General features: G+C 39.6%; 1 protein-coding gene and 1 long non-coding RNA gene across 2 annotated transcripts in view; one reads left to right on the forward strand and one right to left on the reverse strand.

Moving 5' to 3' along the window:
- The window catches only part of LOC124167671 (B-cell receptor CD22-like), a 773,246-nt gene that overhangs the window by 88,630 nt on the left and 657,259 nt on the right, over positions 1-27,357 (reverse strand). Inside the window, exon 7 of the mRNA XM_046545655.1 lies at positions 26,220-26,364. Within this exon, the coding sequence (XP_046401611.1) occupies positions 26,220-26,364 (145 nt within the window). The remainder of the gene's footprint in view (positions 1-26,219; positions 26,365-27,357) is intronic.
- LOC124167732 lies at positions 22,405-23,237 on the forward strand. Its single transcript, XR_006866749.1, has 2 exons — positions 22,405-23,030; positions 23,176-23,237. It is a non-coding gene; the product is annotated as an uncharacterized LOC124167732 (long non-coding RNA).

Below are 27,357 nucleotides of genomic sequence, written 5' to 3' on the forward strand. Positions count from 1 at the left end.
TAAAAGGAGAGAAAGCGAAGTAGAAAATGGAAATTTAGAAATTCAATGATATATCACGGCACTTTGAAACTTCATCGAGTATATCGTAATAATGCATTAAAAAACCCAAGATTCGAAGACTGCCTGGCTAGCAGCAATTAATAGGCACGTCTACGGAATACCTTTTCTATTATGACAAAGAAATTTCCAGGATAATGGCTGATTCCATCACCCAGAGACTGATTTATTTGACTTGATAAAATATTTTGTCAAATCTGTATCATGACTACACCATGCAAACTCTCGGAAAAATTAATCTCTCTTAGTATGAGAATATGAGGATAACGGAAACTAACGTAAACTGCCCGCTGAATAAAATATTCATAAAGAATGGAGAAAGATGAGGAATTTAACCAACTATTCAACACTGATAGACTTGCTAAAATTAATAGATTGATCATTACATTTTTACCTGATGCTTCTAACGAGCAACACTATTATTCGGGAAATTTTTTGAGGCTGGAAAAAGTTTCAAAGACTTGTTATGCATTAGCTACAGTTAATTGGTTGGAGAAATATTGAAGAATTGTGTACACATGCATTAAAAATAATGACCTATTTGAAACTTTTATTCCATTTAGTGCTATTTTACATGCTCATTCGTGATTATCAGTGCAATCCTTTTTTTACGTTTATAAGTTAGCATGATATATGCATAAATGCGTGAATAAATGGCAACGTGCATTCTTCCAATTGATCTACTACGATAAGGCGTGAATGATAACATGAAGAGAGCGTTCCATTCTCTATAATTTCTGCGACGAATTTCAATGAAGACACACTCAGCCATAAAAAAAATAGAACCGCATTTTGAAAGAGGGGAAAATTGCCATTCAACCCAATAAAAATAGATATATTGTGAGCGAAATTCAATAGCGATCAAATAGAAGGAATGCTGGAACAATACAAACACATAAATTGGGGCATAAATGACGAGATATCAAAGGTATTAAATTGCATGAAGAGGAGGCAATTTGGTCGTTACCGATGAAATCCCACTTTGATAGGTAGTGCATATACTTCGAAATTTCATGGATATTTTTTCAACGTAGCAAGGGCCTATGGGGCGTTTCAACTTTGTGACTGGGACATTTGGACATTCGCCAGCAAAAGATAGCAGCCCATTTCATAAACATCGGAGTCCTCGTCCAATGGAATACAGAATACGACCGAAATACCATTGCAGCTTTAGGTGAAGGTATAAACCGACCTCCGTGATTTGGGGAGATCCATTCCTATGCAACACAGCTCGTCAATACAAAATATTCGCACGTCCACAATCATACTCTTAGTATGAGTTTGAGTGATCATGAGTCTATGCACTAGATATATAAAGCTGTCAAAAAGCCTATCAATTTTTAGGAAACAGCCTGTTTAAACTTTACGTGTTACTGAACTAGCAGTGATCTCGTACTTGCTAAAAAGCAATATCGGAAAGAGTGAATGTTTTTTAAATAAATATTTCATGACTTAATGAAAAACGCAAGTAGATTTTTGTTATTTTAGCTGTTAATGGTGAGTGTATTATTTTTTTGAAAACTAAAAGAGTAGCACTTATTTTTTAAAGAGACACTCGCGTGGATACACATTTTGCGTGTAAAAATGGTGATGAACCGGAGTAAGAAAACAATTCTTTGGACAGCATGACTTTTGGTGGGGTTCGTGAGCTGATTTGACATAATAAACATCGCAATGTCAGGAATCGGTACATTTTAAATTCTGTGAATGTGATTGTACGGGCCAATCCTATGTCTTAATTTGCTTTCCTACAATTCTAAAAATGATAAATTGAAAATGACATATTTAAAATGTTTCCTTATGGTATTTGGGAGAAATCAATGAATATTAATAACTGCACACTCCAGCGTTCATTGAAATTTTTGTGACCCTCGCTAATTCATTGGTAAACCACATCAAAAAACTCCATGGCTCACGAAAGACTATAGGGCAAAGTGTTTATCTAATCATTGACAATGCCAATTGAAAGATAGCAGTAGAACGCGCCGAAACATTAATGCATTGCTCTAATAAGTAGTAAATTGTTATTTATTGTTGTACGCTTATTATGACCTTCAATTTTTAACGAATGATACGTACAGTATGAAAGCGCGACGTAGTTTTTCGGTGTGCTTTTTGCGGGGTATGCTACACTAGTGTGCTCTCTATAACATTCCATTTTCATTTCCCAGCTCATTGTGAGGCATCTAAAGACGATTAAACATCCTTCGTCAATCAATTGTTGGAACAACCCAAATTTCCACTTCATGAAACAAACTTGCAATTCTAGCATTCATAGATATTTTTAATTCACCTCCCTAACAAGTGAAAACATTTCAGAAGAAGACCAGGCATTCCTTCTTTAACGAGACCCAAAGTTTGGTGCCACAGGATGCCGTTAAAAGTCACCATGAAAATGTTACGGAACCCTAGTTTTTACGCCTCACCACCATTTTTTCCAAAGATAAATATTTTTTCGACTTCAAATCCTCCTGCGGGACCATTCTGCCCCTGCCTTTCTCATTTACACTGGGTCTACGCCGAGAGACGATTACTGAGCCGCGCCAAAAGCATCGAGAAATGCGTTCATAAAAGCAAGGCGTCCCATATGCGGATGCTTTGTGACGACTTCCCATCAAGCAGACCGATGCGCGCTTTGTGATATCCACATTTGGACCAAATTCACGGCTTCAGGGAGGGAGGCATCATTTTGGGCTGCAGCCGGGACTCACGAATCAAAGAAGAACAGTGCACACAACAGCAGACGAGGTTCCTAAGCGACCACATCTCATCCACTCCATTGAGCAGTGCCCTGCTGCGCAAACTTAGAGCAGAGACGGGATGCAATTAAAATATAAAATAAATCTGCGTCAAAAAATATAAATAAATATTGCACAAAAAATTCTGTCGATTAGTACCCAGGAATATTTTTTTAGTCGATCATTCTCGAAGGGGCTTGACCGCCCCCGCTCACAAATTTAGAATTATTCTATGCAATTTATCCAAGGATTAACGGTTGCCATGGCGATAAACCAACAGTTATTAATTTATCTGCGATATTCATTGCTAAACGAGTACCACTTGAAAAGATCTCTCAGAAAATACTGCAATCATCCAATAAATCGCAACATTGAATTTGCAGTACATAACAAATATAAATTATGACGAGAAGTCTTTGGTAATTTATTTCGCAACGAAGCGAGAGAGCACAATACGAGTAATGTGCTTTGCAGGTGCACAGCAATGAATGATTAACGATAATTGGAAGGGGAATATGGAAATTCGCATTGTATAATAGCATAAATAATTCATGTAATTATACGATCGATGTGTACAGTTGCCATTGCATCAACCCCCCTGAATTAAATCACGAACAAGTAGAAAAATCTGAGATTTCATTCCCGAACGCTCTTCCGTATTTAAACGTGAGATAATAGTCATCACTTCCCGCAATCTTAGAGTAAGGATTAAGAGAGGGTGGGTGACGTCACCACTTTGGTCCCAATATTCCTCGAGCGTCACAATGGAAACGCAGGTACTGTGTCAGGCGACTTGAATGCGATTAGCGAATGGTACACATTTGCTGCGACTTTGGGTGACAAGCAAAATCACTTAAGGGAACTTCAGTGACCATTCATAGGTATTTAACGTTAAAAATATTTAAATATAGGGGAAGGTTGCCTAAATCGCACCAATTTTGTAAACAAAAACGAATTAACTCAAAAATAAGTGACGCAATTTAAGTTTTTAATGCTACTTAATATGAGAAGGAATTTCTACTTCTCTCACAGTTTTTGGGAATAATCAATTCCAAGTTGAACACATCTCTAAAAATTCAATTTCAAACCTCTGCAAATGGTGCGATTTAAGCAACCGGTTTCCCAAATGGCACCACTGGAGGTCAAAATGAGGAAATGATGTTTAAACGACAATAAGAGGCAGAGAGGCAAGTTATTTAACGTTATTTTTTTAGATTCCTTTGAGCATGGAAACACGTCCATTAAAATACCCGTAACATAAGGAACGAAAAAAGTTAAATAAGTCATATCGTTGACATTAATTATGTATGTAGTTTTTTTGCTTGATAAAAATCTGCAATGACTGAAACAAAATTTACAAGTCTTTTGTATAAGTTTTTATGCTTTGGAATAGTTTTTTCACGGAAGCTTTTTTGAGACTCCTTACATTGCACAGGTAAAGAGGGACGTGGTGCGATTTGGTATCGACCGCCATTTTATATGAAATCATTTCCACTGTCTAAACACGTGATCATACCACGCTATTAATAGCATTAAAATGAAACACAATATATTTCAAAAATATTATATTATCTATCTAAAACTATGTAAATACAGCTTATTTCTTTTCAATTTTCTCGTGAAAAGACGAAATAAATAGCAGAAGAGACACTTCATATCTTAATACCTACACACCTGACTTGTCACTACACTGGTGGCCACCATTGAAGAGTGGTGTGCTTGGTGATTCAGGAAGTTCCAAGTGCACCCATTAGATTGCATATATATCTAATACATCGGTTGTTAGGATGGTGGTGCGATTTGAGAAGCGGTGCGATTCAGGTAACTCTCTCTCCCCTAGGTTGTATTTCATTTTGGTACTTGCCTATTTTTCCTCCCGGACCAACTGATGCATAAATTTCACACGTCACGTGATATATTTGATTAGTACACGTGTTAACCGAGGAGGTTTCTGGCTATCCCCCATCTACTTATCCTTATTATAAGATTGAAATATTTCCCAAAAATCGTTACTTTGTAGATGATTAAGGTCTTACCATACCTGGGCAAGCTCACAACAAATGACAAAGAAGGACTAAAAAACAATCACACCACTAAACTCTCGGTGACACCATCACCTTCTTCGGAACAAGAGGAGAGCGTTATTTTGTCTTTCATAATGTGTCTTATAATTTTCATTCTTACTTTTTTGTGTTGAATAAATATTTATTGTTTTGGAATACGGCCTGAATGGGATTCGAATGCTCTGGGTTCGAGCCCCAGTCAGGCCGCAATTGTACCCTCTGATTTCTGGCCTTTTCCATCCACCTCAGCACCGTTGCCCTCGTCTTTTTTCAACCACGAGTTCCTATCCCTTTGTTTCCTACCCCACCCTCACTTCTTTCCACAATTTAGACTTTGATGATATCTAGGAATACTTGCCTCCCTGCGCCTCACCGCCAGAATTGAAAACCTTGGAGCAATCATTCACATGGCTTCAATCCTCTTCTACTCTTAACACTAATCTCTACAACCCTTTATCCTCTTCCCACTTTTCTTATCCTTACTTTCTACGGTCATACTTTCAGTCCCCAATTTCATATAATAATTAATTATATATTAAACAAACATATTTATTTCAAGGCAATGAATTGAAATATCAAAAATCCTACTGGACATTTATGACACTTATTACTAGCATTATCAGGATCAGGCCCACAGTGCCTAGAAAATATTCTACACATGACTCTAGAAATATCAAAAATGACTAAGCGATATAATCGTAAAATATGTGTTCAATGGTTCTTTGGAGTTTACTTTGTGTAACCTGGAGTTCATGGCTTAATAAATAAATCCACAATGATCCCTTAATCCATTCCATACATCTAAATCTAGGTACAAACTCGTTCGCTTTCAACATTCCCGAGTCATATGCAAGATAAAATACAACTGTTTTCTCGTGGCATTAAGATTTATTCAAAGGAAGGAGAACGAAGATGAGGTGAGCAAGTCTAAGGACAGCAGAAACTTTCGATTCTTTCATCAAAGGGGAAAATAAAGCAAAGTTTTCTCAAATCATACTGAAATAATTATGTATCATTTGCCTGAATTGAAAGCGAACATTGCATTTTATTGACTCAAACTGCGAAGAAATGCGCATGACCTCATTTCATTTTTTTCCGAAAATAAGTGGAGTAGGAAGCAACTAATTGAGTGCTGGGTCTCAAGTGCGGCGGTCCACTCACACTCACGCTGCGCCGTCTCGCCATGCAACCCTCACGGCACACACCTACACGTTATGTATTTTTAAGAGCACCTCCAACGAGATGGCGGGAGTGGGAGCCTGCAGGCGGGCGTGAGCTGCAGCAGTCCGGCCTGTTTTCTTCTTTTAAGGGCGCAGCGAAGGGCACGTACGAGTTAAAAATACGAGACTCCATCCCTCGTGCAGCGAGCAAACTTGAATTCCTTCCTCATTGCCGTCGCACGAAGTCCACGGGTCAGGAAACGAGATTGCCAGGAGCCATTGAACGCGCACGAGGTCGAAAGAACATTAAATAAATGGTCAGCGAGCACTGGAGTTTGCACAGTGAAAACGAAGAAACTCTCCAATCGCGGTCAAAGGCAAGAAAAAGGCAAATAGAATTTGACACGTTTGCCTTGAAGCAAGTCCTCAATAACAAGAGATGTGAAAACGCGAAAATACTGATGTTTTTTCAAGACACTTCACAATGGCTTCTTCCAATTAAAACGCGAGCGAAGACTCATCTTAGAATAGCAAGTAATGAAATGATGAAGGCGAAATAAACTAAACGACATATTTCTGACAACCAATTTCAATAAAAAAACCTACTGACCGATTTTTGACCCAAAATTGTTTAAAATCACACTTTTCACAGAGTAGAGCACATCTGTATGAGTAGTGGTGAAGTCCATTTGAATCTTTTGACTGCGAATCCATTTGCATGTAAGCATAGCTCCTTTTTCAGAACCTTCATCACCCGTTATCCACGCAGGTGGATGTCTGAGGTCTTCGTCATGGCATCATGTTCTGAGATATGGCCAATTAAATCGCTCCGTATTTTGGACAAGGTATTAATAAGGTTTCATGTGAAGGACGGACCTCAATCGGCCTTATCTCTACGCATGATGTACGCATCATGACCATTATCAGAACTCTCGTTCTGCTCAATTGACCACGTACGTCGCTTGCAAGACGAGTGAGGCGAGGGATGGCCCTTGGCCCTCTCCGCCCCCGGCCTTGTTTCTCCAGCAGCGCAAGAGGAAACGACAATGGGGTGCAGCGGCCGCGGCATCTCATCAAACGCCAAAGAAGCTGCAGTGGATCCAAGTGGCCTCTTATTTTCTGGCGATGCAATGAAATCCAACGTCTCACTAACCCTTTCGCTGCTGTTCAATCTCCGAAAACCTTCTCCTCACATGCGGCGAAAAGGTTAAAATGCGTTTCGTGGGCCCATGGAGCAGGTACTTCCAGGATGGGCGTGGTACACCCTCCAAAGGGTCGCTAATCCGGGACCCCATCCTCGACGAGCTCACTCAATGAGGCCCTACCAGCCCTACCCTACCATCGACCCTACCAGGGGGCCTCCCTCCCGAAAAGTGACCGCTCTGACTGCAATTTGAAAATCAACCAATCAATCCGATCATCAAAGAATGATTGTTTGCATCGCACTCCTGCCAATCAAGCAATCAAGTACGTCTTTAAACCGTGTTCCTGCGATGAAAAATAACGATTTTGTTAACTTTGCTAAAAAAAAAGTGGCTGCGGACCACCGGAAAATGACCATTTTGATGACCAAATGATCCTTGGGTGAGCTCGTCGAGGGAAGGGTCCCTTAGGGATTAGGGACCCTTCGAAGTGCTTTTGCGAAAGTGCATGGCAGGGAGGAAGAAAAAGTACGTTCACAGCAGTCTGCCGTGCGAACGTACTACTACTAGTAGGTACGTTCACAGCAGTGGAAGGGCTAATCAACCTCACCATTTCATACCATCGTAATTCATCTCTTTAAATTCCCTAATACATACTAACGCGTCATTTGTGGCTCATCCCGAGTCTGCCTTTGCCCTTCTCCAAATCAAATTTAGGATATGACCGTATTTCTTGTGAATTGGAGAGAGGATTCCAATGGTGGGAGAGATCACGGGCTAACTCGTGAGATGATCCATGTAAACCTATCCTAACAGGGAGAAATAATACTTGAAAATAATAACACAAGGAATAGCCAGTTGCTGACCTCCACGAATTCACCAGCTAGTAAAGCTGTACGTGGGGAGGGGTATCTATATTTCGCAAATATGGAGTCAAACAAGAGCTCCAATGATGCGAAATTGAAGTCAACTCTGCAGTGGACAAATCTTTTGGATCCAAAGACGGGATTTGCCGGAACGCGCCCGAAACTGTCGTTCGCCAAAAATGAGTCGACTCGGAATTACCCCCGGAAAACAAGCATCTAAAACAAACCTCTTTTATAAAATTTTCCTCGATGTTATTTTTTTGCGAATTAGCGAAGGTTTTTTCGTCCAATTTAACTCAGTTGGTATTGTGTATACTAAAGTTATTTTACAACTGTTGATTTCATGAAGGGTAGTTTGATTTCTTACGATTTGCACCCTCAGCATTTGAAAATGTGCTTCATCAGAAGTTTCCCCGACTTGAGTTCGAAGTACATAAGTATGCAAATTGCCGAGTCCTCTTCGCTCCTAAGCTCACCTGCGACCAGACGAACAAAACATGGAATAAGCCGCGCAGCCATTGTGTGAGGGAGAGAGAGGTGCCTACATCATCTGGGGATTTTGCGCGGCAGGGGACCGTTAGCAACTCCCACTTTCCCTTTTCAACTTAAATGCTTACGGCGGGAGGAGAGCTCAGGAATTGAGGGAACAATGGCATAAATGATGTGGTCGCACTTGGGACGTGCCCTCCCCTCCTCCGTACATGATCTCTGGATCTCCCAGTGAGTTTCCTTCCCAATTCATCTTCAACTCTCAAGTCTTTGTTGCCGCGAGGAGGCGAGGGCGTTCAATATTACTTCTATCGGGGACACCATATTGTTCTACCCCGTGTGACGCACAAAAACACGGCCTCCTTATCTTAATATGGATACGAAATAGGTGATTGAACGATCTACGGCCGTTGAAAAGTTGAAAGAATATAAATTCCCCAAGACCGTACCATTTGCTGGGCAAAGGTGGGGGGTGGGAAGTTACAAGGCTGACAGGGAGGTAATGCACGGAAATTAAGCTAAAAACTATGAAACAAAACAATCGCGCAGCTCACCCACTCACCTAGCAGATTTGCTCTAAGGAACAAATTAACGCGTAGGTCTCAATCACGCACAAATTTAGGTTTGCGAAGCTTCCACTTACGTCAGTGCAAACCTGAATGTGTGAGCAAACCTTCGCAAAACTGATTTATTATGTTGTTGAGACCTTCGCGGTAATTTGTTCCCGAGAGCAAATCCACGAGGTGCGTGAGTGTGAGCGTGATTTTCCTAATTTTATAATTTTGACTAGAGACGGGAAATGATGCGATGGGAGAGGAAGGGATCTCGTCAGCTATTCTGGCGCCAAGTTCTCGCGACGGCGGAAATAAAACTCTAGTGCCTTGAAGAGGGGCTCATTTCACTTTTAGCACCGAAATAAATAGATAATGAAGTTAATCCGCGGGCAATGATATACAAAAAAAAACTTAATCATGTGTCGGCCAAATTTGGCTTATAACGTGGACTTCAAGATAACAAGTTGTAGGAAATTTATATGTACATTATTAAATAATAACAGCAACACAGCATCTCAAAGGTAGCTTATAGTTAATGGTTGAAACGATTTTGCCATACATTTACTATTTGCAACAGATTCCCCAGAAAATTCAAATTAAAAGGGTAACCACTTGCTTACGTTCAGTACTATTGCTGCCTGCAACAAATATAGCCCGTCGTTAAATGGCCATACAGAAAAGAACCTATGACATTTAAAAGATACGAGTGTTTTATTTTTCTGATCCAATTTGAAGATGAAAATGCTAAAAATATTGACAAAATCTGTTTAGAGTTCCAATATGCCTTCCTTTTTTGGAGGTTATTTCTTCTTGAAGGCGTAAATTTTTCAAATGCTTCAGAAAAAACAAGTAAGCAAAGGGGAAAAGTCTTTGCACTCAGGAAATTTATCAGAGCATATTCTGACTCAAAACTGCTGAATGTTCCCATTATCGTCCCTGGGAAATGAAAGCGTTCCCGTCAACTCGCATGTTATTTGTCCACCGCAACTACCGCAAGTATTCCAAGGCTCATATTTCAGCCGTAGTGAAGGCAATGGAGACTATTACGGACTTCTTGTTTGTTTCATCATCGATATCTCTTAATCAGATAATTTGGAAAGTCTTAGAAATGGTTAAGTGGACTCCACTAACCATAACTTGGAGCATGACATTTGTACATAGATTAGAACCACGGGTGCCCTCCCCATTCATAAAGACGCGATCGAATACAACGCACTATTATTAGTAAAGAACACTGTGATATAAATTCTCAGATCGCAGTTTACTGCAAATAATTGAAAATATGAATCAGATTGTACTGATTGGGCACACGGGTGTAAGCTTCGTGATGCAAGTGAATATTTTGCCCAAAGAATCTTGAGCCACTGCACGTGGTCACTTATTATGCATCGGATCAAGTGATGATAATTGCGGCCTTGTTGACTATTATTTTCGTATCAATTAGGAGAGGTGTCTGGAGGGAGGAGGTGGAGAAAGAATCAGAGTGTCTTGGATTCCATGAGCTACTCATCCTCACTCCGCTCTCGTCTCTGTTCATATCTTGTTCTTTTTTCTTGATCTCTATGGCTTCACGGATGAGCACATGACACATGAGCTAAAGCCTCATGACAATATAAATTGTTTCATGAATTTTCTTATGAAAATTGTTGGTACCTTCGACCAGATATTGATACAATAGTACACATTCCTTAACTTCCATCGGATACCTCACTCCAATGAGGGCTCAGAAGCCAATTGATACAAGTGTTTTTTTTCTAAATAGAGTTAGGTACAAATACGACCGAGCCAGAGTTCTGTGCTGACATCGAGCGGGATATCAAATGCACGACTAAATATCTACTTGATCGCATTTGTTTTCTTTGCCTAATTTGAGTATCTTGCTCTGTTTAGAAAATCATTACTCGTATCCCATGGCCTCTCAACCCCTCAAATATATACACACCTTCCTCTGGAAGTAATTAATCCAGTTCTGGTACATTTTCTTCGAGTTTTGGGTGAGCACATTGAAAATGATGAAAGCAATGGACGGTTCTAGTTACGTAAGCAAAATCTCAGGAAAGATTTGAAAGAGAGAATTGGTATCACCTCAAAATCCGGGAAGAGGCATCCTACAGTGCAGAAAGGCTACACGAGCGCCTCTCCCAGGCCGAATAACTAAGTAAGTGACACGTGTGAGCGCATATCCGAATCTTCATCCTATTTTGGCGCATTTCGTCGTCTGAGGCTGCTCCGCGGATCTCATTCCCGCGACCGAAAAAGAATCAATAGGACCAACCCGAGAGAGATATGGAGAGGAGAGGAGCTGTTTCCGCGAGAGATCGAGCGACGGGATTCCAATTGCTGTTTTCTCTCCACGGGCGAATCTATTCGCGAACGAAGAGACGCCGCCGTTGGGAAGCATGCGTCGTGTGCTGAGAGAGGTAGAGAGAATGTGTTTCCTTTAAAAAATCATGTCACGCATCCAAGAGATGAGTGTGGCTTAATTCCACGTGTCTCATTTAAACACTAGGACAATCGACATTCACTAACTCTTGGTTAACTTTGTGGTATTCCATTATAAGTTTTTCCTGGATATACACAATTACTTACACCATTTATTTTTTTATCAGAGCGCGACCCGGGTTTCAATGAATTATTATCATCTTCAGGCGCTTATTATGATTTGTTTATCTTACCATTGTTACCTAGTTACTTGATGAATTTTAAAACGGACGCCAGAATAGGGGTAAAGGATGGGTAGAGACATTCATTTATAAGAGTACTGTCTTGACTTTCAATAATTATTAAAATTTCTAACTGCTCCCTAGAGTCCAGTTCACGGCGGTCATTGCAAAATTTTAAAATATTCATTTAAAAATCGCTCCTATGGCAGTTGCATATTAAGGGTTTAGCAAAATTACTTTTTTCATCTATGTTATATTTGTAAGCACTTAAATGTTCTTTCTTCCTGATTTCAAAACTTCTTCCCGTCTGTCCCACGTATACACCATTGCAATCGCTGCATTTCAATGAATATACTCCACATATATCTAATTGGCTAACTGATCCTTACATTTAACGATCAGTCTCCTTAGAGTGGCATAAGGTTTAAAAGCCATGCAAGACAATTTGTCCTTGGGTAAATGATGAGCCATTTTCAGAGAAAGTGCATCGAGGTACGTCACTGTGCACCACTGCTTCTTTTTATCCTCGTCCGCCGAAAACATTTGATCGATAGCCAATCTTCTCTGTTTTTTTAAAATCAGTTTATTTATTAAATTTTGAGAATAACCGTTGGCTGAAGCAATTTGTTTAATGGTGATGATTTCTTTCTTAAAGTCTTCTTTTGAAAGTGGTATGCTTAACAGGCAATGAATCATGGAATGAAAAGCCATAAGTTTGGGTGAGTAATGGTGTCTTGAACTTCCTGGGATGACATGATCGGTATAACAGGGTTTCCGAAAAATGGAGAAGGAATGTCGGTATTTATCGAGAACTTTCTGTACAATAATTCTTATATAATTTCTTTCTGAAGATGATAATTCATTGAAACCCGGGTCGCGCTCTGATAAAAAATTAGTGGTATAAGTGGTTGTGTATATCCACAAAAAACTTACTAAGATAATCCCCGAGTCATCTTCATGCATGTCAATGTCTTTTTACCCTAGGTCAATTGCGTATTGGGCCGCAGTCCAAAGAGGGAAGGTAACGTGTTTTTTTCTCGAACTCCGGGTGCAATCCGTTTAAGAACGGTATTACAGTTCAAACTCACTACCTAATTATTTCAGTCATAATTACAGTCGCTGTCTGTTATTATTACAACTTGTCGATAAGAAAATATGTTTTCATTTTAAAGAAAATGTGACATTTCAGGTAAATTTTCTTCATATATTCAGACATCCGTTAAAAGAGTGACAGCCCTCCACCTTGGTTGGCGCTTTTGAAAAGCAAAATAATAAAACGCTAAAATTGCTTGGCTTTCTAAGAACCATGAAGGGGAGAGCCTTGATGTTAGCTACAGCAATTCAAATGACACTCTTTGAGAAACTGAAAGCATAGTCTAACTTCCATGGCGACTGAGTAATGCCTAAAGGACAACCTGAAGGACATATATCAATCACTTTAATCGTCGCCATACTTACATCTGCATAATACCCATAACATGAGTAGTCTCTAGGCCTGCGATGGTGTATCCTAAGATGCCAATTGATTCCAAAAAAGTGCGCAGAAAATTGAACTGACATCCTAGTTCCAACTAGAGATTTTTTATTTTGAAATTGGGTGGAAAAACGAATTCCTATAAGCACCCACTCCTAGTCAGCTTTATATAAAAGCTGAGTATGGCTGTGTTCGCTCTTAGCAGTTTTTGATGAATTTCTCAGCTCTCATTTCAATATTATATTCATTTCACGGATTAAATCGTTAAATAATTTCTTGGGAGGAAAAACTGTGCGAACTGAAAATATTTCGTCCCATTGCAGTTCAATATTTTACCCTGTAATCGTTTTTTCCTGCAAATGATTTGAATGCATCAGGTTTTTCTCCTTCCTTTTTTATTTCTAAAATAAAAGCAATTACTTTCAAACCCTCAAAACGATATTTTTCCTGTAAGCAGAGAAAGTAAAGATTTTATAATCCACCAAAAAAGTAATTTAAGCTAATCCCTTTGAGGGACAAAATTGAGCTTATTGACACCTAGCGATAACTGCTTGCGGCTCTTGTCAAATATGTACCTAATTCTCACTCCAAAAGATGTTGAAATGTTCTACCCAAACTTTTCGAGAGTGATGTAAAAGGCTGCACCGTCATCCGCGCTTAAGTGTTCTTCCTTGGCGTCGCTAAGGATTGAAGCAGAAGCCGGTGCCTCTAATTGCCTTCCTTATCATTTCCATTCTCTTTCGAGGTCACATTCTCCTCCAAAGACCTTCTACAGAGAGAAAGAACCTTTGGCATCGAGAGAAATTGAAGACCAAAGCCTCACTCACGCACATCTTGCTTGCCACAGTTTGTGGAGTTTGTTACTTCCACTCACAGCGCAGTTAACCTCATTGAGGTTTATGGAGAGATAAGTTAGCGCGTAAAAGTGAAGCCATGGAAGCGTGTTTCCTGAGACGGCCGCCAGAGTGATCTAGCGCACTTGGTGTTTTACCAGTTAGCGTAGGTGTTATAGAAGTCTTAAAAAATCGTGGCAATCCGTGGTTGCCTAAGCTCTTGGAATGCTCGTTACAATGATGTATTTTAAAGACGTATTTGGTAATTATGAGAAGAATGATGAAGATAAAGACTAATTGAGACAATTTAAGTCTCGACGTTCTTCTGATTTGAGCGTGATCTCCGGTTGGCGTCATTTTTGGTAGTTTTCCTTCAGTGGACACACTGTTGAGACTAGTCTCCAATAGACAAAGTTCTAAGTCAGGTCTCAAGATCGAGATCTTGAGACCTGACTTAGATCACATTTCGATATTTGGTCACGAGTGGACACGCAGCTTCAGTGCACATCAGCGAAGCCTGCTTCCTAATACAGCCGCCTGAGTGAATCACCGCGTTGGTTGTCCGAACCCTTCCGTTGAGAATGAAATCCAAATACACGAAGACTATCGGCGACTAATAAGTTGTTATCTAATTTCAAACTTACGTTCGACCATCATTCGGTTAAGGGGCTGTCTGCGTACATTTTTGGATTCGAGGGCTATAAACTATTAAGTATGTTATTTCTCCACCTTGACCTCCCTGTTACCCCAATTCAGTGTGACGTGAACGGAAAAATGGCAGTAGTGAGCGATTACTCGTAATGCTGAAGTTTATATTATTGATGAACATCGTGAAAGGCCAATGGTAACCAATTAATAATGCATAGATAATGAAATAAAATGTGAAGTACAAGTATAATGAATAAAAAAGTAAAGCATAAGTACACCTCACTCTCCATGAGCCTCGAATGGCTTCCTTTAACGGCGCCCATTTCGCCCTGGAAAGAGTCTCCTCGCTCACTCTAAATGCGCAATGCGAATTAGACGACTCAGGTGATTCACTACCCTCAAGGAGGAACCGTGAAAAAATAATCCATCCGCTTTGGAGCTAACGATTTCCTTTTTACAGTAGGGATTCTCAACCAAGGGATTAATAGGCGTATCAAAGAAACACGACGGTTGAATTTTCAAGTCGCTAAAGGGAAGTAGAAACATGTACGTACGAAGAGCATTAAATGCCTTTTCAATGCTTAAGAAGATTTTTAGAAACATTAAGAGCACTTGGAAGATAATGTGGACATTTTTCTCGTTAGTGTTCCAAATTAAAAGGATGAAATTTATAGCCGCTTTTATTATGTCTGGTTAGCGTTAACCATTTGACGATTTAGCCTTCCACCTGACCTAGCGGTGGTTGAAAGTTCTGGTTAGCACGAAGTCTGATATTCTACCGAAGCTAACCGGAACTTATAACCAATTATACGTAATGCTGATGGCTGTATCATCTTATGGTTAGCGTTAACCTTTCCATAGACATATTATTCAACTTTTTGAAACCCTTTTCTTCAGCTAATCAAATTTATCTTTGTACCAAACGCTTTTTCCATCTTTTTTATTGCCAAATAAATGTATACTTACACGATTTAAGTTAAAAGTGAAAATTAGAAACAAACTATATTCATCATTATTGTTAAAATTATTTACAAGGCTAAGAACATTAAAAAAGGAGGAATACATAATATGAAGCGCAATTATTCAATACAGAATAGCTGCATACCTGATAAACAGAATGCACAACCCTCATCTCGGGTTTTTAAGCCATTTGAAATTATTAGGCCTAACGCTGGTTTAAAAAATAGACAAGTGAAAAAAGACTCGGTGCGTTCGTGGCGCACGATATGGACGATTTCTTCACGGGATTCCCACCACGTGAACAATAATATATTATAAGTATTTAAACCAAACTGCCTCAACTTTATTTCATACAAAAAGGTGGGATTCAAATCGAATGATCCGGGTTCGAACCTAGGACAAGGCGTGTGATATTTCACTTTTAATGAGCACTTGCGGATGACTCCGTTGAGGTAGGCCGTTCAGTGGTCAAGAGAACCCGAAAATCAAGCATAGACTCAAAGGTGAGCTTTCTTTCCGGACAATTTGACGGGTATGAGTTTTAAGGGAAATCCCTACTTCTTCTAACAGTGACAGCTACAGGTGCCTGGGATATATAATAGTTCGGCATTGGCCATTCGGAATGAGAGCTCGCTCCACTCTCCCAGCGTGTTCCACATGCGCGGATGAATAAGCCTCCACTTCAGAGCAGGGACGCCGACTTACAAAAAATATTGGGGGGGCCCAAACCGGGGATCTTGCCCCGGGAAATTTTATAAGTAGTGAGTTTTAAGTTTTTAAAGGATTCTAGAAGAGTCATATGATCAACATTAGAATCCTTATAACTCGAATCTCGATATCTGGACACTCCGGATAAAATCGACAAGCCTGACACATTTTTTCCTCACACCCATAACGGATTTTTGAGGGGGCTCGGGCCCCCTCAAGCCCCATGGAGTCGGCGCCTATGCTTCAGAGTCTATATCAGCAATGCTATCCTTCCTACTTATTACACTATATTTATCCTTATTTTTATTTAATGCTAAAGAACGCGTAATTTTCGTATATTAATTAAATTTTATGGACAAAGAGGCCATGTAGAACCGAAAGTGAAATGCAATCATTAGGGAAAATGTGCCGTACTGTTTCACAAGCGTCTATCTATGCAATAAAATACTAAGTTATTCAGAGTTTTTGAAGCTTTCGAGGCCCACATTTGATGCCGCGCAGAAGTTTGCAGATGCAGAAGTAATTCTTGAAAAAGTAATGGCAATTCCAACTCTGCCCCTCCGTATTCTGTACTACAAGAGTAGCTATTAAAAGTAATTGAAACAAGCAGTTTCGGAGTATAAAACGAATATGTACTTAATTTTCAGACAATCAGAACGACCGCGCTTGATATTAATTATCATTTGTCACTACACCAAGAATATATTAAACAATTCTTCTGAACTAGGTAGACAAGATTCCGAGAATATCCGGAAACACGGATTCATAATCTTAGTGTTCGCAAAAATTTTGATTTTTTTCTGGCCACGACATCAAATTTGAAATCGGTGACCTCATAAACCAAATAAATACTCTACTTCGGTTACCATAAGCTACGGTGTCGCATTCTTCAGCATTATGGACCACAGTGAGTCGTTGGATAAATTCCTTAAATATACCTCATGCATTGGTGGCCATTTAAAAGACGGATCGCACATATAAATAAATGCATCGGATACACGTTGAAAATCAGAATGAAACGTTGGCTAGACATGCAGGCAAGCAGTGAGTGAAAACGTTGGATTGGAATAAGTGAGACCGAGGCGATCCCAGTCGAGGCAGAGGGAAAGCAATCTGCCCGGACACTCGCGGCGAAATCTCCATTGGCGAGGCACCTTTAACTCTTGCGTTCGTCTCGAGTTTTCCTTTGTGTTTTCTCTTCCTCTCTCTCTCTCTCTTGGGTGGATTGCCATTCGCGTCACGTCGCCGTGTGGTTGGCGGCTGCGAAGGAGAGACACATGCGGGGGTCGCGCTCGGCCGGAAAAAGTTGAGCAAGTTGCCGGGATGGACGCAAGAGGGATGAGGGGGGCTGCTTTCTCGGGGGAGGGAGAGAAATGCCACCCGACACGAAGAGGGCGCGAGGCACGTAGGTGCTATGCTACGTAGACAAAGTGCCATGTTCTGTTGGTTGGTGCGGAGGGCCGATATATAGCCGGAGTTACTCCCCCACCGAAAAGTGCCAAGAGCCCAAATATCACCTTTGAGGTGGCTTATTGTACGAAATTAAAACTATGCACCAACTAAAATCTCAAATGAAAAATTAAAAAAAGTTATTCATTTCATAATTAATATTGTATTAGTAAAATAAAAAAGTGTTGGTATCTCATAATGGTAGCAGATATTTTTCTGGAATACGTAAAGTTTTACTTAAATACCTTTGACATTTCTCGCCACTGCTACTCTAAGTAAGAGGATTAAACGGTAAGCAGGAACATGTAAAAAACCCGTGCGCTAACTAAAAGCATCAATATTTCAGAATTCAAAACGTTTTGATCGAGATGAATGAGCCCTCTTGCCACCCGCCCATTGAAGCAGCTTTGTGATCGGTTGTTGAGGTAGTTTGTGAATGGGTCATTACACGCCAATTCGATAAGGAGGCCATTGTCCCCTTGGGCCACCAATTTCAACCAGAATTGGAATATCGTCTTCATTTGATTAGGACACGAAAGCACCAAAAAGTTATGCCATACATGAAACGGTTTTCAAGATATTACAATGCAGTGAAACTGCGAATTTACGAAACCGTCTTCACAAGATATGTCATATCTCCGGAAATGAGGAAGATAAAAAGGTGAGTAATAACTTATTTTAAAGCTCTTGAATTTATTAAATTTCTCAATGGATATTTATACAAAATATTGACAATTTGATACAGTTTATTGCAATTTCAAATCGAATTTCGGCAAACCACCTCTTCAAGATGAGAATACTTGGAATGGGTAGTGAATATTTCGTTTTAGCTTCATTAGTTAATATCTGTAGTCTCCTTTCCCTTCGACTTTCATCCATCCATTTTGCTGTCCCAGTCGCATACCCTTCATTATGTTCTGAAAAGCACCTTTAAATGCATTTCGCTCGAAATATGGTCCAAAACGGTGACCTAAGGGGCAAGCATGTGGTCGAATTCGGGTGGGATGACTCAAATGAATTTCTCTTTAAATGCGTTAGCTTTCACGATGCCTCCCATTGGAAATGGCAAACAGAGAACTACGGAATCACTTCAAAAGAAAAAATGGAACCGGTTAAGATACATACACTTGCTCATATGCGGAGTAAAAGGAAATAATTCATGCAACAAAATAGTATAACAATAATGCGTGTTTATTGGGCGAGATTGAGTCTGTAATGTCCCTTATTCGATTAATTCCCACAACATAACTGAAATATTCCAGAGGAATGGTTTCTCAAGTTAATTAACGAGACATTCATACGATAAAGACAACTAAAAGTGAAGAATTAATTTTTTATAAATTTCTAAGGGCAAAAAGAACCAACAAGCGCGGGAAAAACCTGAGAAAATTGACTTTCATTTACATTGAAAAAAACCCAAAGCAGAAAAACTCCCGCACTAGAAGGGGCGCGTGTAAAACCTGCGAAAACGTACTGAGAAAGGGCTAATGTAAACATGGATACATACAAATATAAGAAAGTTTAACCCAGTATCTGGAGAGAGAAAAAATATAAAGAAGCAGGAGGAGATGAATATTGTGTTTTGCCCAGTGTTCGGGGAATGTCACAAGTGCCTAGCTGTTGTTATTGGAGAAGTTTTGTGCGTAGTGTAGTTTTGAGTGAGGCAATTTATGTAGCGGTGGTAAGTAAAGGCTTATCTTACTTTGCACTCAAACTATCAGGCTAATGAAAGACCTCAAGTGGGCTGAATTGTATTTACTAAAGCTTGAAATTGCCTCATTTATTGATGGATAATAAAAAGCCAATTAGCTAATGCATTGGAACAACTCTTTTGAGTATAAAAATTCTAGAATCCGCATTATCCATTCAATTGTTCCCTCCAATCAATTGCGGGCAACGAAGGAAGTATTGGCTGGAAGGAAATGAGAGTGCTGAGAAATTTCACAAAAAATATCTCAGGAAATGCCAAAAAATTAACAATTCAAGTTGAAGAATAGCTCACGAGTAGCTATATCCACCAGCTAAGACCAAATCACGCAGGAAGTTTTCAAGTGCCGCATTTTGTGAATTCTGAAGGGAGGATGGCGATGGTTGCTTTAGAAAGGGATGTGACAGGGATTTTGAAGAGGGTTTTGAAGGGTACAGCCGTGGCGCAAAATGTGAAAAGTGCTTAATGGGCTGTCTTGGTCAGAGGTGGCGACGCGACACGGCAAAGGGAGGAAAGATATCTCTCTCGCCAAATAGAAGGTAGTTGCTCTCAACGAGGACACGTGGGAACCTCGGGCAAAGAGACGAAAGCGGGGAAAAGAGCCGAGGTGCATACAAGATGAGAAAATCAATGCACTGATCGCGTAATTCCCTCCACTATATCCATCGAAGAATCATGTAACACGCAAAACTATCGCTGATGTCTAACCAAGGCCAATGAAATAGCCCTCAAAAACCTATGCGCCATAACCAAAAACGATTTCTTCAAGTGAGCATTTGAAAAACAGATGCATTGTATTATAGTTATCTGCATCATAGCTGTATTTATCGTTTTTGAAATTATATTGCTTAAGTAATTCAAATTTTTGAATTCGGCAAATGCGAAATCAGCAAATGATGGAGCCATTGATTACACAGATTTATAAAATATTTATAGAAACTATTGTCAATATATTCAGGATCAAAATATCAAACATCAGGATACACGTATCTTATCGCATGCATCTAATCTAGGGGCTCATATGGAATTGTAAAAGGATATCTCATTAATATTTCTAAAAAGGGTCAACATGATGTCGCCTCAACATTTGGAAGAACGACAATTACATTATCTGTAGGACATGAGACGAGAGTTGCGCCGAAGGCCTAGGGAACATGGAGTGATACCCTGTCAGTGAGTGGTGGGTCGGAGACGAGTCTTTCGAGGGAGTACTTCGTCGACTCGCTCCCAACGGGATGTGCACCCCATTTGAAGGCGCAATCATGAGCTGTTTTAAAAGACGTTTATTTTGCTACCTTACCTTTGGGCTGAAATCTAGTCGCAGTGTAAAGGCCTGCTCGCTTCTATGGCCGCGAGGGCTGCAATGGCAGGAGTAATTCGCAATTACTCCCGGTAGGGGCACCCATGCCACAATGTGGCATTGCCACATAGGTCGAGGTTGGGAGCTGGACGAAACATAAATACGATAGTTCTCGTGAATAGTGTCAAGTAATAGACAGTGTTGGAATGGACGTGGGAAACCCTACCAACTAACCTCTTCCCTGAAAACATGGGACTTAAACTGATGTTCAACAAAATGTGCAGCCCATTATAGAAAAACGAACACACCAGTAAGGACATGAGGCATAGATTCCGTTTGATTGTTTTCACGAATAGGAAAAAGCTGAAAGCTGACGAGAGAATAGCTACGTAAGAGTTTAGTATAGTGAGGAGTCTGATTCGGAGTGTTACGTTTTATTGCGCGGAAACGTGGACCTGAGGAAGAAACTGGAAGCGCTCAAAATGAGAGGCTGTTGAATTATGTAAAGTGAACGGAGAGGAATGATGAAGTGCTCGACATGGTGGGCGAGGAGAGAGGTGGCCTTAGATGGGAGACGGAGGAGCGAGCGATTGATGAGGGGATGCTACTCAATAGGGGAGGGAATGTTTGGTGAAAGGGGAGAGGGAGATAGTGGGATTAATACGATTGCAATGATTGAAGCCTTATTTGTGACTTGAAGACCATGAAGGGAGGGGGGAGAGAGCCGGAATAATTCCCAACTGCTCCATGCAAACCTACATTAATACCTACAAATGCTTCTACAGCTATAACAATATTTCTCCAGAGTGTTAATATCATGGCAACGAAACAATGCTAAGAAATCTATACGTTCAACTTTTATTGGCTGGTGATTTGGTTCCAGCAATGCCGTATTTGTCAAATTCAGTACCAATTCAGAGCACTAACCACTTCTTCTGCCAACGTTTGGATATCATATATGGCCATCATCATGGTTGTTTAAACACAACAGCGATCGTAATAAAAACAGTGGAATGTAACATGTAAATTCAAATTATTACTTAAATACATTTTATTTATACCTTCGGTTACAATGCTCTTACATATAGACGCCACTAAAACCCTGAAGACAAAAAAATCTACACGGAGAAAACAACTTTGGGTGTTACAGCTAAACGCTATCCAGTCCGCCCCCTCTATGGCAATTATTGGACACTCTGTCACGTAATCCGAGGTATTTTGGTAGATTGTCTAAACGCTTTGCGCTGCCCCTTTAGCTTAGTCTAGTCACATCACCCAGAGTATCTCCAACAAATAACATGGAACACGTCTAGTCAACCCTGTTCAGAAGTCATCACTACTCATCTTCTGTCGGTATGCTTGAAGCTCTACGTACATAGTTACCGAAGCTCTGCCAGTTAGTGCGTAAGAGCGATAGAAAAAAGCCTGCAAATTAAGTTTTCTTACGCATCTACGTTTGATGCTGATATATAACTACGTAATGTAATTGTGTGCATTTAGTAATCCTCTTAAACTTACAAATGGAGACTCTAGTCACATTTTATTCACATTTCAAAACAACGGTTGATTATTTACAATAATAATATATTGCGGCGTTTTTGTAAATATTTATTATGGTAACCGATTTAGACTAGTTGTTAGAGACCGTTGTTACAACGCGGGGGGGCCACGTTCAATCCTTCTTGCAGGCGTATTTTTCTCCTCTTTTTTGTATTTTTTTTGCAGAAACTTACATTTAACACCTAATTTATGGTGTTAATTCAATTTTAATTTGATTTAAATTTAGTTATCAAGTTTTAACCATTGTACTTCTTTGAAGGAGCAGAAATCGACAAAGTAGCCTTTCAGCTACTAGATGAGATACTCTACAAATATTACTGACGCCAGACCAGTTTCTAAAATTTTGCAAGGTGTTCCGTGCTGACATCGACTCTGTGCGAGACGAGCCTCCTTTGAACAAGACGCCAAGGAAAGACTGTTAGTCTTAATTAGTTATGTTTGGTAATTGTCGTATTATTATTTCTTGATGATCTTGAAATTGGAATTTGTTTTAGGCTCTCATAGTGGACTATACCAACTAGGAGCAGTTTATCTGTATTGTCCATGTCTCCCCTCTGAATTTATGTCTAGTTTAGAGTTCTGACTATGTTTTTCCATTCTAATCACTGGAAGCCCGATAATCCTTTTTTTGATTCTTCAAGCAACCATATTATTTCTGGTAAGATCATTGAAGGGTTAAATTTTCTTAGTTATCAAGGTACATATTTTTGTTGTGACAGAGCATGGAAATGTTCAAGTGTATTTTGCATTGGGATCTATTATTGATGACAATCTTGGTTTTCGTTGTATTCTTGGATTTATAGAGAGCTTTAGTGCTACTTATATCTGTCAAATTTTTAAACTTACTAAATCTGAGTCCTGCTCATGCACTGAAGAAAAAAAGGAACTATTGAGAACTGTTGAATCCTACAATGCTGATGTTGAAGTGCGTAACTGTTCTCTTACTGGAATGATGGAAAAATGTATATGGAATTAGGTAGAAAGGTTCAACGTAATAGAAGGGGGAAGCCTCGACTTGATGCATGATATCTTAGAAGTCGTCATAGTCATAGTTTTAGTTAGTTAGGTTAGTCATAGTTTGTAACCAAATATGACCTTATAAATATTATGCCAGACTTAATTTCCAAGAAGTATTGCGCCGAAGATCAGCTTGGATTTAGAATTATTATTTTTAAATATGGAGATACGGTTTCTAATAAACCTGCCGCTATTGCTGAAGAAGAACTATGTCGTGGGTCTATTAGAATATCTGCCAGTGAAATGATCAATTTCGTTTTATGCCTTGCCCATATGATAGGAAATTTAGTGCCTGAAGACGACCCATCTAGGAGACTTTTCTTAATGTTACGTGATATTGTTGAAATCCTGTGTTGTACATCAATTCAAGTTGAGTTAATCGATCAGTTTCATTACCTTATTGTTCAACATCATTCTCTATACATATATTAGGTTATTTGGTAATTCCTTTAAACCCAAGTTTCGCTTCATGCTTCATTACTGCTGTGTTCTAACTGCGGACCACTAATTCATACGTGGTGTATGCGCTTTGAAAGAAGGCATAGAATGTTACAACGAATTGCTACTGTTATTTCTAGTCGTATCGACACTCCAATGCCTATTTGTATTAAAACATGGTTAAGTTTAGCCTACCGCTTTCTATCTCAAAAAGGATTTCATAAAAGGATAACTTTCAGTTCAAACTGCAATGTCATTCAAGCAGATAAAAACATTTTTTTCCTCTAGTTAAGAGTAAGATGCCAAATTTTTTCCAAGGTTTGTGTAGAGCATCCACAAATGTCATTTTAAACGGTATCAAATTTACAGACAATTCTTGTATTGTGGTGGGTGCCAATGAGTTAGGATCTCCCAATTTTGGAAATGTAAAATTAAATTATAGTCAATACTTCTAATGAAGTCTCCTATTTTATTCTCAACTTATTACAATATCATGGAGTTATCATCTGTCATCATTTTATGTTGATTTCACTGAAAATGTTTCATGCTTTGAATGCAAAATGTTAAGCTGTCCGTTTTCACGAATACTTGAGAATGAACAAAATATTTTTGTATGTAATAAAGATATTTAATAAATAAACTTCATGCGAAAAAAGGTCCAGTTATTGTCTACCTTATTTATGGGGAGATAAATTAATCAAAATACCAGCTTGTGCGTTAACTTTTACACAAACCGCAAGGGAGTTAAAAAAAAAGACAAATTAGTAAAGCATTTGACCAATATAATAAAAAAATTTCAAACAGGCTAATTAAACAATTTAGTCACATTAATCAAATTCTGTAAAGACAATGCCTATTCTTTTATTATCAAGGTGACTAAACCCTCTATTAATATCCTTGGTTTTACCCAAACTCCATCACAGAAGGTAGTTGAGATTATGGATCTGGTCGTGTTTGACTAATAGCACTGACTCAATTCAGACATTATGATGAAGTTTCGTTTAGTCATATTATTTAGATTGTTCCTATGCAACAACTGCATCATTTTGTCACCCGCAGGAAACACTTTGGTGGGAGCATCTAAACTGGTGTGACTGGACTTTTCTGTTGAATTCACTGAAAAGTTCAGTCAGCCCCATACCGATTAAAATATTTGGTCGTTAGGGCCGAACGTTTAGGCGTACCGCCTGAACATTTTTCTCTGTGTATTGCAGTAAAAATTTATATCTGTGAATTACAATCCGTTAGCAATTAACTGTTTTTATGGTACCTACTTCTAATAATGCTCGTGCTTAAAGCTGAGGCAAAAATGTAAGAAGTTTAATATTTATTTGATCCAAACTTCAGAACCCAATCCGAATAATAAAAATCAACCTTAATGACTCGTGTAGAAGCAAAACAGTAGAGTTAATATTTATTTTTATCACTTCGAGCCAGGCACACGGCGTACTAATTCCCTGTTTGGTCAAATCGAATGCATTATCAGTTATATCAGGGACGGGAGAGTGTATTCTCAGCAGCTGCCGAAGCGACGCTGTGTTTAAAATGAGCATAAGCAGCACATTGAAGCTGTTGAGAAAGAGTGAGAGAGGAGTACTAGTGGTTGGGTAATTACTAAGTCGGCCCGCGTTCCAATTGACACACCAAAATATACCGTTAAACATTCCAAAAGGTAGAGGCATTAAAGGTAAAAAAATAACCTCGTGCAATTCAAATCACACAAAATTATGAAATGCATACGACATGATTGCAAACCGTAGCTGCCGGAGAAGATCAGACGAGATAATTAGAGGTTACTTTGGGATGAATAGGCGAGTTTAGAGGGAACACATTTCGCGAGAAATGTTGAAGCGTTCGCCGAACAAGGCAAAGCAGTAGGCAAGTAAAGGATTACGCGCGCTTCGAGACTGTTTATTCGGCGGAAGCACGCAGCCTACGTGTCCTAAGCCCCGCGCCGCGCCGCCACCGCTGCCTCGGGTGTGTCTTGGAGAGGGTGGGGATGCAAAAACCTCTTAAATATGAATCCGTTCCTTCCTCCTCCTTATGGCGGATTACCTCCTCCTCCTCCCCGCAGCGAGTCTATTCACTCGCGGATTCCCTGAGAGTTCCGCCGAGAGAGCATTGTTGCGTAATTCTCCGTTGTCGGGCAAATGATGCAGCCACGCCACATCCTGAGAACCCTCGCAGCCTCTTAAAGGCGTTTAAATCTGACGGCTTTAGCAGGCAGAAGAAATATCATTTTGAAGATGTTTCTACGAAGGGGCTCATGGACAAACGATTGCCATTGGTCGCAGGTTAAAATGCCCGAATGGTCTCATTCGTTCGTTGGCAGGACCATAGGAATGTCGAGGATGAAAGTATAAATAGCATATGCATTTGAGAGTGTACTCACACTGCACGTTGAGTCTCCACTTGTCCTCGAGCGCACTCTCCGGGATGTAGGGGTTCTCGGCTCGACACGTCAGATATTTGCCGTCGTCATCGATGACCGGGACGAACGTCAGGATGCTCACGCTGTGGTTGCCGTCCTCCGAATACTGCGAAAGGAAAAGAGAGCGTTTATTCAGTGGGGTTGTTCTTGAGAACACGCCCAAATAATTGATTGCGACGAAAGCGAATACACTTTACACAATCTACAGTTAATGGAAAAGATGACGACATTGCACTTTTCACGATTTTGGGACCAGAGGAGAGATAAATTAAAATTAATAATTGCTCAGGTGAAATCAGTAAGAAGAAAATTTTTAACCATTATGAAAAAAAATGGCATGGTATCCCACATTTGAAGAGATGTTTCAAGAAATGATCATACACACACAGGAGTATCGTTTCCTGGGAAATGCAATAAAATATGACAAACAACTTGTTCATTTTACTGGCTAATATGAGTTTTTGTCGGCTGAAATATAGAAAAACGACCCTATCTTACAACTGCTTTGAAGTAGACTGATACACATGAATTCACGTACGATATTTTTAAGGAAAGCTGTGGATAATAAAAATCTCATTGACTTTCCATCCAACCTCATGAAAAAAAGACACGATCAACTGCAATTTCACAATAAACTCTAGTTTTCGTCCAAAAATTGACCAGGTTTACAAAAAATTAGATCTAAAAGGAGGCACTTGCAGACAGTAGAGTAACTCGTATAGCAAGAAGAATAGTAATCAAATAATATATATCTAAGACTACGTGGCTAAAGCATACTCAACAGCACTTTTTTTCGGAAACAGCCATGGTATCATCCAAAAATATTCTCGAAATTCTCGGTCGAGGTGAAAAACAGAGATTATTTACGTTCATTCAATATTTTTCCTCTCACGAGGGAATTTCGTGGAAAAGGATAGCCTTTAATTGCCCATCAATTATGACAAACGTCGCAAATTGAAATTCCTCTAAGATAATCCCTCGGGCGACCCTTTTCAAACAAAGCCTCGCCCACGCGTTCGAAATCCACCTTTTATTTTGGAGGCCTTCAATTGCAGTCCTCGGAGCGAAAAGTAAAAAAAAGCAGTCTCCAATCAACCGC

This window comes from Ischnura elegans, chromosome 11, assembly GCF_921293095.1.
Source record: "Ischnura elegans chromosome 11, ioIscEleg1.1, whole genome shotgun sequence".
Lineage (NCBI taxonomy): Eukaryota > Metazoa > Arthropoda > Insecta > Odonata > Coenagrionidae > Ischnura > Ischnura elegans.